At 40.2% G+C, this 12,438-nt stretch overlaps 1 protein-coding gene across 2 annotated transcripts; it reads right to left on the bottom strand.

The window, feature by feature from the left end:
- Positions 1 to 2,328: 2,328 nt before the first annotated feature.
- Positions 2,329 to 6,917, bottom strand: TSPAN6 (tetraspanin 6). Of its 2 annotated transcripts, XM_057718132.1 has the most exons (8): positions 6,701 to 6,917; positions 5,573 to 5,761; positions 5,235 to 5,309; positions 4,272 to 4,370; positions 3,900 to 4,034; positions 3,492 to 3,575; positions 3,205 to 3,310; positions 2,329 to 2,549 (listed from the first exon to the last, which is right to left on the bottom strand). In XM_057718132.1, exons 1-7 carry the CDS (start codon positions 6,785 to 6,787, stop codon positions 3,242 to 3,244), a joined length of 738 nt encoding a protein of 245 aa, XP_057574115.1. In that variant the 5' UTR covers positions 6,788 to 6,917; the 3' UTR covers positions 2,329 to 2,549; positions 3,205 to 3,241. The 2 variants fall into 2 exon arrangements, with proteins under 2 accessions (XP_057574115.1, XP_057574116.1); XM_057718133.1 differs by lacking the exon at positions 5,573 to 5,761 and having other exon boundaries at positions 6,701 to 6,891.
- Between the last annotated feature and the right edge of the window lie 5,521 nt (positions 6,918 to 12,438).

Here is a 12,438-nt window from a genome sequence, read left to right as displayed (position 1 = left end):
AGTGGTGCTGGGAAAATTGGACAGCTACATGTCAAAGAATGAAATTAGAACACTTCCTAACACCATACACAAAAATAAACTCAAAATGGATTGAAGACCTAAATGTAAGGCCAGACACTATAAAACTCCTAGAGGAAAACATAGGCAGAACACTCTATGACATACAATAAAGCAAGATCCTTTTTGACCCACCTCCTAGAATCATGGAAATAAAATCGAGAATAAACACATGGGACCTCATGAAACTTAAAAGCTTTTGCACAGCGAAAGAAACCATAAACAAGACTAGAAGGCAACCCTCAGAATGGGAAAAGATAGTTGCCAACGAAAGAATGGACAAAGGATTAATCTCCAAAATATACAAGCAGCTCATGCAGCTTAATACCAAAAAAGCAAATAACCCTATCCACAAATGGGCGGAAGACCTAAATAGACATTTCTCCAAAGAAGACATACAGATGGCCAACAAACACATGAAAAGATGTTCAACATCACTAATCATCAGAGAAATGCAAGTCAAAGCCACAATGAGGTATCACCTCACAGCGATCAGAATGGCCATCATCACAAAATCTGGAAACAAATGTTGGAGAGGGTGTGGAGAAAAGGGAACTCTCCTGCACAGTTGGTGGGAATGTAAGTTGGTACAGCCACTATGGAAAACAATTTGGAGGTTCCTTAAAAAACTAAAAACAGAGCTACCATATGATCCAGCAATCCCACTCCTGGGCATATACCCAGAGAAAACCATAATCCCAAAAGAAACATGTACCATAATGTTTATTGCAGCACTATTTACAATAGCCAGGACATGGAAGCAACCTAAATGCCCATCAGCAAATGAATGGATAAAGAAGATGTGGCATATATATACAATGGAATATTACTCAGCTATAAAAAGGAATGAGATGGAGCTATATGTAATGAGGTGGATAGACCTAGAGTCTGTCATACAGAGTGAAGTAAATCAGAAAGAGAAAGACAAATATTGTATGCTAACTCATATATACGGAGTCTAAAAATGGTACTGATGAACTCAGTGACAAGACAAGAACAAGGATGCAAGATGCAGAGAATGAACTGGAGAACTCGAGGTTTGGGGGGGCGGGGGGTGAGGGGGAAGCTGAGACGAAGTGAGAGAGTAGCATAGACATATATATACTACCAACTGTAAAATAGATAGCCAGTGGGAAGTTGCTGTATAACAAAGGGAGTCCAACTCGAGGATGGATGATGCCTTAAAGGACTGGGAAGGGGAGGGTGGGGGGGGGAGTCAAGGGAGGGAGGGAATACAGGGATATGTGTATAAATACAGATGATTGAACTTGGTGTACCTCAAAATAAATAAATAAATAAATAAATAAATAAATAAATAAATAAATAAATAAAATTAAAAAAAATTTTCCTTATTAGCCTGAAGGTACAAGTTACATCTCTCTATACCCAACTTCTTAATATAAACTATATGATAAAAAAAATCTGATCTCTAGGAGAATGCTAAGCATATGCTATTTCATAGTAAGGAATGTGATCCTTTCACAGGGAATAGTTTTTGTAAACAAGGACTTTTTTAAATGACAGTCAAGACCTCAGCTTTATGTTTCATATCTAAAACTGTACTCCAAGTGCAAATATGGGACTTAGCTTTCTCAGTGGAAAACAGCCATCCCAGCAGATTTTCCAAAAGTTAACAAACACAATGATTTGAGAGGAAAACACTATTTACTGTGTAAAAGATTTGTATTTATTAATCAAAGGCACAAACTGAAACTAAGACTATTAAAAGTTAACCTTAATGTAGACAATTAAATCTTATCAACCTGGTAAGGAAATACCAGCTAAAGCTAATGAAGATGAGTTGCGTTAAATTCCTAAGGAGAATACAATAACTCTGACACCATTAAGTAATAATTAGAACTTTTCAAACAATAGGGGAAATACAATTGTTAGTATAAATACCTTAATTTGGAGAAAGAAATGTAAACTGTTAAGTGTGTTGTAACCTGGAGTATCACAGAGCATTGGTAGAGCCTTTTATAGTCTTGGGTGCCTTAGAGGTCAGAGGCCGTCACCACCACTTGGCAATGATGGGTGTCAGTCAACTACAGGCTGGTATTAAATTACACAATGTGACTCTCTGCCTATCAGCAGAACAGAGACTAATGAAAACATTTTAACTTCTTGATGCAAATTATATAATCACACCAGATAACCCTGGCTGGGAAAAGGTTTGGAGGGATCAATTTTCAATCACACTACATTGACAGCAAACTCACAGTGCCTTTCAAAACCCCACACTAAGAAAAAAAAGTCATGAGGAACACAGTATTGCTTCATTTACAATTTACTAAGCTCTTCCAGTGTTTCAGATATGGAGATTTCAAGGATCTAACGTGAATGGGACAAAAGGTGGACTTTGAACATATCAAGCAAATGTCTTGATCGAATCAGACTACTGGTGTAGGTTTTCAAGCTATCTGTAGGAAATGTCAGTCTTCCAGCCAGGCGATCTTGTAATTCACAGGGTTGGGGGTAGGGATGTTAATATCCTAAAATTAAAGAAACAAAGTTAATTTACTTGTAACCCACATTTCAATATCTGTATTCATTTGCACACATTTTAATCTAGTCTGCTAATGAAGATCTTCATGTTTTCCCAGTCAGTGGCTCAATTCCAATGTGAAGAGCACCCTAGGGATTAATTCAGCCAGCTACAGTTCTCATGTTTTACCATTCAAATACTGAAGTTATTGAAACACATGTTTCTCCAAAATCTAGTTAAGCTAGATGAGTTTATGGCTCTAGTAACAGTCCACCAGAGGACCGCAGTAAATGAGAATTAGGTAAAAGACCAGGGAAAAATGCCGATATTGATCACGAGCAGAGTGTGCTTACCAGGGACCCTTACAAGTAAGCTCACTATTGGGATTCTTCATTTCTCAACACTAGGTCCAAATCTGTTAGAAAGGGGACCACTTAGGATCTTTAGGCCGACATGCGTAGGTAAACCCAGAGAGGCCCTTCTGTCCTTTTTGGCCATGACTTGTACTGAGAGACAAGGGCCTATGCAGGCCTAACACAGTACCAACAATATTTGAATGCACTGCTGGACATGACCTTCTTGGCAAACTCAGTCCATCCATCACATGGATAGGCTGGAGTAAACACTAACACTGACAGAGCTGAGGATCAAAATGAACATACCTTAAAGTTGGAGAGGAATAGGCCCGTGTTATGCTGGTTACACTATCTCATACTGGTTGTTTGTTATGGCGCGAGAGAGGCAGTAGGCTAGAAAGATTCCAATCAGCTGGAAATAAAATACAAACAAAATTAAACACACACATACACACAAAGCTTAAAGACCTCAGGATACAGGTATATTCTTTCACTTCTAATTCACTACTAATTTCCTTAAGTTTTTTTCTAGAGTAAGCATATAAGTGAAGTCTAAATCAGTGATGAAACATTTCCAAACTACAAGGACTTACCTGGAAGCAAGCAACTCCAAAAGAAATTCCCGCAACAACTCCCATTTCTGACTCTATAATGGTCATCACCTTTATAAAACAACCCTAATGGAAGAGAAATTTTAAAAAAACATGAAGTATAGCTCAAGCAGTAATAAATACTTTGATCACACGTCTCTGCAAAAGATGAGCTTTAGCTACCTTAGCCTTTGATTGTTCTTTTATTAAAAGTTATTTTTTCAAACCAAATCCTGTCTCCTTTGAGGAACACAAGTTCCACCTTTTGGATTATGTATTTAAGCGTGAAATCAAGTTATAAATTTTCTGAGATCAGTTTCCTCATTTATTCAATAAGATTAACACCTGCTCTGCCCTATATCAGATTATTGTGTATTGTGAAAAAAACTAAATTCTTTTTTTACTCCTTACTTCATTGTTTACTTTATCTGCATCTCTCTGAGGAGAACAATCTTCAAGTTTACAGCAGCTCTTGGGAAATCCTTTTTCTGAGTAATAATTAGTATCCATCCAATCCCTATAGTCGGTGACACCACAACAATGCAACTGAAAAAAATTCAACAAAAGCATTTATAGTTCATATTACCACTCTGTAGTCAAACAATTAAACCATCATCTTAGACTACTGGCATTATAATTCATGAGATTAGCACTTGGGGTTGGCTTTACTTTCACTGCTAAAGTACAAATGGGCAAGGTCTAGTAAGTAGAGCCCTAGCCTCTTCTCCGAGGGAATAGGGAATGTTTTCCCCTCTTGAAAAGCCACCACCTATGACCACTTACCGTATTTTGGATCTTGTCTACTGCATCGCTTCTATAATCTCCCGTAGTGTTATACTGCTTTAAAGCTTTCTGATAATTATTCTTAAAGCTGTTCTTAATCTACAGCAAAGAAACACAGGCCAGTAAACAAAGATTTTAAAATGTTCTTTTGGTTTCTAGGTCAAATAAGAAATTCCTATATCTGACCAATAGTCCTATCTTTGATAGCAGCAACGTGTATGGTAATTAACTTCTACGGTCCAATCTTGTCTTATAAGCAATATAGTTTAGTTAAGGGGATTCCCAAGCAAAACATTCCAGTAAAAGATGATAAACACCAGAAATTCAAAGTGCTATGGGAACCTATATTCATTCAAGTGGCAGCTTTGTACTGCTGTATGTCCTCCCACCCTCAATCTTTCTTCACTTTCAACTGAGTACACATTTGATGCCTATGGGATATTTAAGCTACAAAATCTCACTCTGGGAGAATGTGCTACCACTTTGTAAAACACTCTCATTGATGAGCCCTCAGTACTCACTGAATGATTTCCTAACCCCAGATTTAACAGAATGGAATTCTGATTTCTAATTCAATACTAAGGTTTTGATGAGTGGAGAAGGTATCAATTTTGTGTTATCAATTTTGTGCTTTAAATATTTTCCTATCGCTAAAACTATAAATTGTACTATCTCGACTTTAATAGGTACTTATACACAGAAAAATGACTGGGAATACAAATAATTATGGGTACCTTTAATTTTCTTCTGGTGACTATCAGTCTACCAAAAAAGTGGGCTAGGTTCTTTTCTTTTTTTTTTTTACCAGAAAGTCATTACTGTCAGCTACAGGTTGAAAAGTCAGCTTTCAACACAGTTGTGATTTTTAAACTAATGAAAGCTATCTTTTAACTCTATTACTTAAATTTATTTATCCTCTTACAGGATAAATTTTCATATTAAGGTTCCCAAGCTCAGGCTTACCTCATGTCTGAAAACAAATCCTACAATGGCAGCGACCAGTTCAACCAAAAAAATGAGAGTCAGAAACATTGCATACTGCAGGATAAAAAGAAAATCCAAGTCAGCATAAATAAGATACATCACAGTTGCAAAGGGAGTCAATGTTCAGCACATTTTTATTGAAAAGGGCAGAGAAAATACAACGAAAGTGGGAACTGGCAGCTACACTGTTACTTGCTAAGTTTTCATAAGGAAGAGGAAAAATCAAAAAGGGCCATGCCTAGTTCCAAGAAACAAAGCCCACAATATATAAGCCTTTTCAAAAACCAACAACCAATTCTAAGAAAGCAAGGACTCACCAGTTTTAGCATCCATGCAGAAGCTCGGCAGGTAGCAAAACAGCCGAAGGTGCCCAAAAGAATAATGACAGTGCCAGTGCCAATGAGCACGAAGGGGACATTGGTGGCCTTTTCATTTAAAAGAGAAAAATAATTCTCTAGGCTCACCTTGCCCCAAATGCCAACGGCAAGAAGGATAACACCAGTGATCTATGTGGGAAATCAGAACTGAGAGTTACACACTGTATACAGCAGCATCTTCAAACCACAAACCACTAGGTGTTTAAGAAACAACAGGCATGAGAATTGATTTAGCAGTCTGTGGCCACAAAGCTGTGGCTGGGATTTAGCAGACAAGGGGGTGGGGGGGGGGGTGCTGTACAGGGGGTTAGGCAGGGGAGCTGCACACAAGAACAGGCCTTGATAAATCCACACACTGGATCACTGTAGCCAGGACAAAACCAGGGGGCAGCTAGGGAAGGCAACTTGACAAAATTCTTAATCTTTTTTTTTTTTTTTTTTTTTTGCCATACTGATCAAAACTTCCTTAACTGTTTTACTCCCACCTTAGGAAGAAAACCTTCCCGCGGGTGGGGGGGGAGTGTTTCTAGGAGTTGCAGAAACTTTTCCCTTCCCCCCAGTTCAGAGATGAGCACAGGGTACAAAGGGATGGTACACAAAGCAAGCCCGAGGACAGACTGGCGGGTGTGCAGCCATTACCATACTTACCTGCGAAATACTCCCCTCTTATGAAGCAGTGAAAAGAAAGAGACTATTATGCAAGCGAGCCCTCACCGGGGCCGGGCAAGCCTTGCCTCTCCAACGGTCCGGGGACACCCTCTGCTTGCTCTGGGGGGCTTCACTCCCTTCCTCACCCCCCGCATCGAATTCGACCGCTAGGTACGTCTGGGTCCCGGCTCAGCCTCTCGGCTGCTGTCGCCCGACCCCCGCGGGCGAGATGCCCGAGCCCGAGCTCGAGCCCCAGCAAGTCGTCACCCGCGCCGGGGTCCCAGCAGCGACCGCCGCCCCAACCCCACCAGCGCCTCCCTCTCCACCCCCGATCCGAGCTCCCTCCGCTCGGGGTCACACCCCGCTCCCCCGACCCCAATCTGGAATCCCCTCCGGTCCCCGGGCGTCTCCGTCTCTCACCCAAAAGATGAATGTGTAGATCAAGAGGACGCTCTTGAAACAAGTGATGACGGGTTTGGTCTGCAGCCTCCGAGACGGGGACGCCATGACTAGCCCGAGACCCTGCCCCGCCGCGCCAGGCTTTCGGAACAGAGCATGCGAGGCGCGGAGCCCCCGAGTCTTCCCGGAAACTGCCGAAAAGTTCCGAGCGTCTGCGACTGGGAAAAGCCGGAAACACTGTACAGTTTTCTAGAGGGTAAAGTCCGGGCGGCTGTGCGGAAAGTGACAATTTCCGAGCGCCCCCTGTCGAAGGTTGCCAAAAACTCTACACAAAAGGTTCTAGTGTCGGAAATTTCTTAGATCTTCAAAGTGGAGCTTGCTTCATTTTTTTGCTCAAGGAATCTTTCCCGCCCGCCACCCCTCCCCCTGCCCTTATAACTGCATCATATTGTTTCTATCACCAGCGGCACCAGCAGCGCTCTGAGATTCGACCTCGACGGCCCCTGGTGCCCTAGAAGGAAAAAAAGGAATGGAAAGAGGTGAAAAGTGACCTAAAATATTTTATTACATAGCAAGATACTCTCAAGAAATTATTTCCAAAGAAAAACAAAAGCAGATCTCAGAGCCATACGTCCAGTCACATGTTTTTAGACAAAAACCCAAAGGAAAAGTGCAGTTTACCTGAGGGGTGGAGTTACGTTGGGGTTTTTTTCTCCCCTGTTTTGTGCTATTCGATTTTTGAACATTGTTTTATGAGGTGGGGAGGGAGCATAAGAATAAGAATTCACTTGTTGAAAGAATTCCAAAGGTAGGTATGAAAGATGAATTTTCGAATTTCTCTATAAGAATTTGCCAGGCTCCTTTATCCCGCTCCTCCCTTATCCTCTAAGTAACTGGAGAGTTGAGGAAAAGTGTTTTAAACTAATTAATCCTGAAATGCAAGTTCAGCTATTAGCTACAGACTTTTAAAAGGGAAGGTGCTACGGAGAATACCAGGTAAATGTGACCCCCCTTTTAAATGTTAAAACTGAAAGGCACTGTATATTCCAGTGCTCGGGTTTTTCAGATCAAGGACCAGCTGACCACAAAGAGCCTGAAATCACAGGTCACACAACTCACAGCAAAGCCAAAACTAGAGATGACTGTGCTTTCCAATCCTCTCCACTATTAAACAAGCTGTATATGGTATTTGGTGTCTGCTCATCCCCAAGAAATTCTCCCAATTCCTTAGATCTTCCTAGAACTTGAGACCATGTGTTCCTAAGGACTTAAACTGCTTACAGGATGAGAATGAATCACCAGAAAGTTTCCTGTCCCATATGTCCACAGGCAGCTCTAAGTCTAACTTTGGGGTAAAGTGGAATTAAAGAGAGAGAGAAAAAAAAAGAAGCAACAGCACTCCTCACTGTCTCCTAAATACTGGAAACCTCAGGGGAGGGATTTTTTTTTCATCTATTAAGGTCTGGTTTCTCAACTAAAGTATAAGCTCTTTGAGTGAAGAAACTGTGTCGTGTGTGTGTGTGTGTGTGTGTGTGTGTGAGAGAGAGAGAGAGAGATTTCTAAAGGGATGGGATTAGAAGACTATATGTTTCCTAACCAACCAATTACATCATCACTGACACAACCATAACATCACAAAAGCATTTACTGTATTGCTATGGCAATAAGTACTGCATTAGTGAAGAAGAGGTGGGTGCCTAAACTTTTTGCTTGAAACCTTGCTTTAAACATATACCACAGAACCAGAAAACAGGAAAGTTCCATTAACTTGGTCACACAGAGTTTCACTGTGCTTCAAATATTGACCTAGGACCAGCTCCTATAGCATCATGCCAGATGTCTGAGGTCCAAGAGAGCAACTATTAGAGAATTATTGCACTGCCATGCTTTATACTAGAATTTAATCCTAAAATTAGAAATGCCTAACACATACATACATGGAGAGAATGGGTAAATGACACATCTATACACCTGGTAAACAGTAAGGCAAGGTCAGGAAATAAGGCAGACATCAACTTTTAAAGTACCACATATGCCATAGCTACGGGAAATGAGGTTGAGGGCGGCTCTAAGTACTGTATATGCAAAGCTGTCTCCCTAAACTAAATAGCACTATCTGAGGGGTTCTCATATTAAAACAAAAAAGTATCAAGGGAAGTCTTGCTAAATTCTTGTCATCTTAAATGGAAATTTCCTCTGAAGCTTAGGTTTGTACCATGTCCTGAAAGGGATTTTCATTGTGAGCCTGAGAGCAAATAAATACTTCTGTGGCTGAAGAAAAAACAAAATAGTCAAAGCAAAAGCCACATCTTATTTCCAAGAATGTGTTGATTTTCCTCCTCTCCCTTCCTCTGCCACTCACAACGCCGCTTTGTTTGAATAACAGTCAGTGCCAAATTAAACCAAAAGCTGACATGGAATTTAATATTCCTGTGGCCACAACACCTTGCATCAGAGCCTCCAACCCTGCTACCCGCCCCTCCCGCCCTGTTGCCATGCCACCAATCCCAGAAGTCCAGTTTAGTTCAAATTTAGGCCTGGGTCTGCGTCCAAACCCAGACAAAGGGGCATCTAATCCCATCTAGGCAATGTAAGAAATAATCCTCTAGGTTATAAGATAAATTTGTTCTTTAAAGTATTAATCTTTAAAGTATTAATAATGACTGCAATATTGAGCATTGACTATGTACCAATCACCATTGCTAAGCAATCAACAAGTGTTACCTCATGCTTACATCACAAAAGCCCTTATTGTGAGGTCCGAGACTACCCCTACCCACATTTTACAGATGAGCAGACAGGTTCAAAGAGGCTAAGTAACTTGCCTAGGACTAAGCCCTGGCAACTTCTGTTTCCCTCATCAAAATGGGGCCCATTCTGTGATGAGACATGGTTGCCACTGTGCATTTAACCACAAACAAGGGCTCTTGGGAGCCTCTGAAGCTCAAGAACCTCAATGATTTCCCCAATTCTGCCTTGTACTTGGGTTTTTTGTTGAATTTTACTTTTGCCCAATCACCTAAGAGGTAACCCTGCGCATCCCAGAGTGGTTTATTTCAAGCTCTTAATTTCTCCCCCTTTTCTGATCACAAAAACACATTTGATGCCGAAAATACAGGGAAAAAAAGGAAAATACTTTCCTTAAGTATTGTTGCTGCTTGTTTTGCATTCAATATTTAGTATAGATGTGTGTCCCTTCCCTATTAACTTCCTGTAACCTTCAAGATTAGATTTTAATGTTTTTCTTTAGCATTTAAAGAAAAACATTAAAATGCCTCCCCCAACACATGTATCAGCTTATTTCCTACAATTTTTCCAAAATGAATTTTCTGTTCCACAATAAGCCAGTATGATTATCTCCCCAATAAATAAGATGTTCCCTACTCACTTCCCACTCTCCAAACTCAAAATTCCTGCCCCCCAAGTTAAGGTTCAGCTCAACCCCAACTCAATGAGAGCATCCTCCCCCCAACCCCCCACCCCCACCCACACACATACCTTTTCTTGAACATCAGTGTTTATATTCTGACCACTCACATTAACTCATACCCTCAGTCAACTACTATGGTACCTGCTTTCAGTACCTGCTTCTTCTCTACTTACCTGTCCTACATCCTGTTGTCTACATGTTCAGAAACTACTGAAGAGCCAGTTTGGCAGGGCTCCTGCGCCCCCTTTTATACTCTCCAGGACCCTAGGACACAATGCTCAATTGATGACTTCATTTGGTGCTCAGCCAATCCCTGTTCAGCTCATTGATCATAGCTGGTCTCTGAGGCTAACCACTTAGTAATCACTCAAGGTTTGATTAATTTAAATAAAATTAAAAACTAAATGTCTAAGCCATCCCAGTATTACACTGACATAAAACAGAAAATTAAGTTAAGCTGCTAGATAATGTCTTGGGACATTACTACTGCTTGTCTTAGGAACCAGGAAAAAGACAAAGACATCAGGCATTTCACACAGAATACATCTTATCTCTTATTCATATAATGATCTTACTATTTTCATTTTCTAATACCTTTTCTAGAATCCCTCCAATTACCTTTGGCTAAGTGCCTATCATAAAATTTAAAAGCATCTTCTACTTAGTTTCTTAAAGTTTCATGTTTTACATTACAGCCATCAGATAAACATCACTTAAACAGAAAATTTAAACATTATCATTTAAATAGATAATTCATAGGTATAGTTTTAAAAATTACTTTCCTAAATAGGAATATCTTTTTATTTCTCTTGTCTTTTGTGTATTTTCATTATTCCTTCTCTGAAAGTCTCTTTCTTTTTCATTCACTCTTTTTCTATCTACTCTTTTCAGATTCTCTATGAATCCTTTCTTCCTTTTCCAGCCCTGATCTTGCCTTTCTCAAAAAGGCTCTTAATATACAATTTGGGGCACATAGAAATGAGGACTACTTCTAAATGGTATTAAAATTTGCATTTCCATGTCAATTTGTCTTAGTCTACTTTCTAAGAAAATTGTTTCAAGTCTAGGCTTGTTGAGGTTTGCTGAGATCTCAACTAGGCAAGTCAGTTTCCATATTTAATATTTCTTAAGACAATATCTTATTGACTGCTGAGGGGTTTCATATTAAGTCTTGAAGTTGATAATGACACTGAAATTTTAGAACTTTAAAAAATTTATATTTGTATGTATGCATGTTGCCAGTCTGTCTTTGTCTTATCTTCCCAACCAAATCATAGGGAAAGGTGTTGTGTTTAACTTTATATCCCCACACTGTCTAACATAGTGTTACCCACACATAGTAGGTGCTAAAGAAAAGCTGGTTCTTTAAATTGACCCCACCTGTTTTGGGTAAAGTTTTGGGTATTACCCATCCCAGTGCTTTATAGGAATGCTGCCCCTCTTGTCTCATTAATTCCCTTACTCTGATCGCCCTATGATTTCCATAATCTTCTTCATTTTCTTCTTTAATCTCTCTCTGTCACCCCTCTGCCCTGCTCCTTACAGCCCTAAGTGGGAAATGAGGCCTTGTTCAGCATCCTCATCTTAGCACGTGTTGGGCTCTGTGTTTGGTGCTGGGGGAATGAAGAAGACTAAGCCATGGTCTCACTCACAGTCTAATAGGGGACAGAGATGAGTCTGAGATGAACAAACTAGTAGAATAGGGGACAGAGACTGTTATATATCAACAGTGACAATAGTGTGATACATCCTATAATTGAGACATGTACAAAGTGATATGACAGAAAAGGAAGGTGAAGTAAACCAGCTCTGGCTGGGGTGGGCTGAGGGAATCTTCTCATCAGCATTGATGGATACGGTCACAACAGGCCAGGAAAGGGAAAGGGCTATAGGGTACAGTAAATATATCTGTTACAAACCACTACGGTGTGAAAGGAAGATCAAAAAGTTCAGTGTGTCCAGAATGAGGAGTTATGGGGTGAATGTTTAAAACTAGGCTGAGGACATAGGTGGGGTTTGCTTTTGCAGGGTATGGTGTGCCCGGCTAAGAACTGGGACTATGCTCTTTGCCAAGAGGGAGCCAGTGAAGGATTATATTTCAGAAAGAAAACAACCCTGGTAAAATTTATTCCTCTGATCACTCATTAACTGTCTCTCCTTTCTCTCTCTGTCTCTCTCTTCATCTCTCTGTCTCTCTCTTTCTCTCTCTCATACACACTCTCTGTCACACACACACCCATTTAATAGATTCACTATTTCCTAACACATAAGTTTAATGTAAATTCCTATATCTGATTTCAAGGGCCCCACAATCTGGCCCTTATTTATT

The sequence above is a fragment of the Hippopotamus amphibius genome, chromosome X (assembly GCF_030028045.1).
Source record: "Hippopotamus amphibius kiboko isolate mHipAmp2 chromosome X, mHipAmp2.hap2, whole genome shotgun sequence".
Classification (NCBI taxonomy): domain Eukaryota; kingdom Metazoa; phylum Chordata; class Mammalia; order Artiodactyla; family Hippopotamidae; genus Hippopotamus; species Hippopotamus amphibius.
The sequence above is the reverse complement of the archived record's forward strand: the minus strand, read 5'-3'. Positions and strand labels throughout refer to the sequence as shown.

Excerpts from the sequence above, each read along its gene's own strand:
- TSPAN6 (XM_057718132.1), bottom strand. The coding sequence starts at position 6,787 with ATGGCGTCCCCGTCTCGGAGGCTGCAGACCAAACCCGTCATCACTTGT. Across the intron at positions 4,371-5,234 it reads GATTTGTTTTCAGACATGAG|ATTAAGAACAGCTTTAAGAA; the intron begins GTAAGCCTGAGC and ends TCTTTGCTGTAG. Across the intron at positions 3,311-3,491 it reads TTGGAGTTGCTTGCTTCCAG|CTGATTGGAATCTTTCTAGC; the intron begins GTAAGTCCTTGT and ends TTTTATTTCCAG.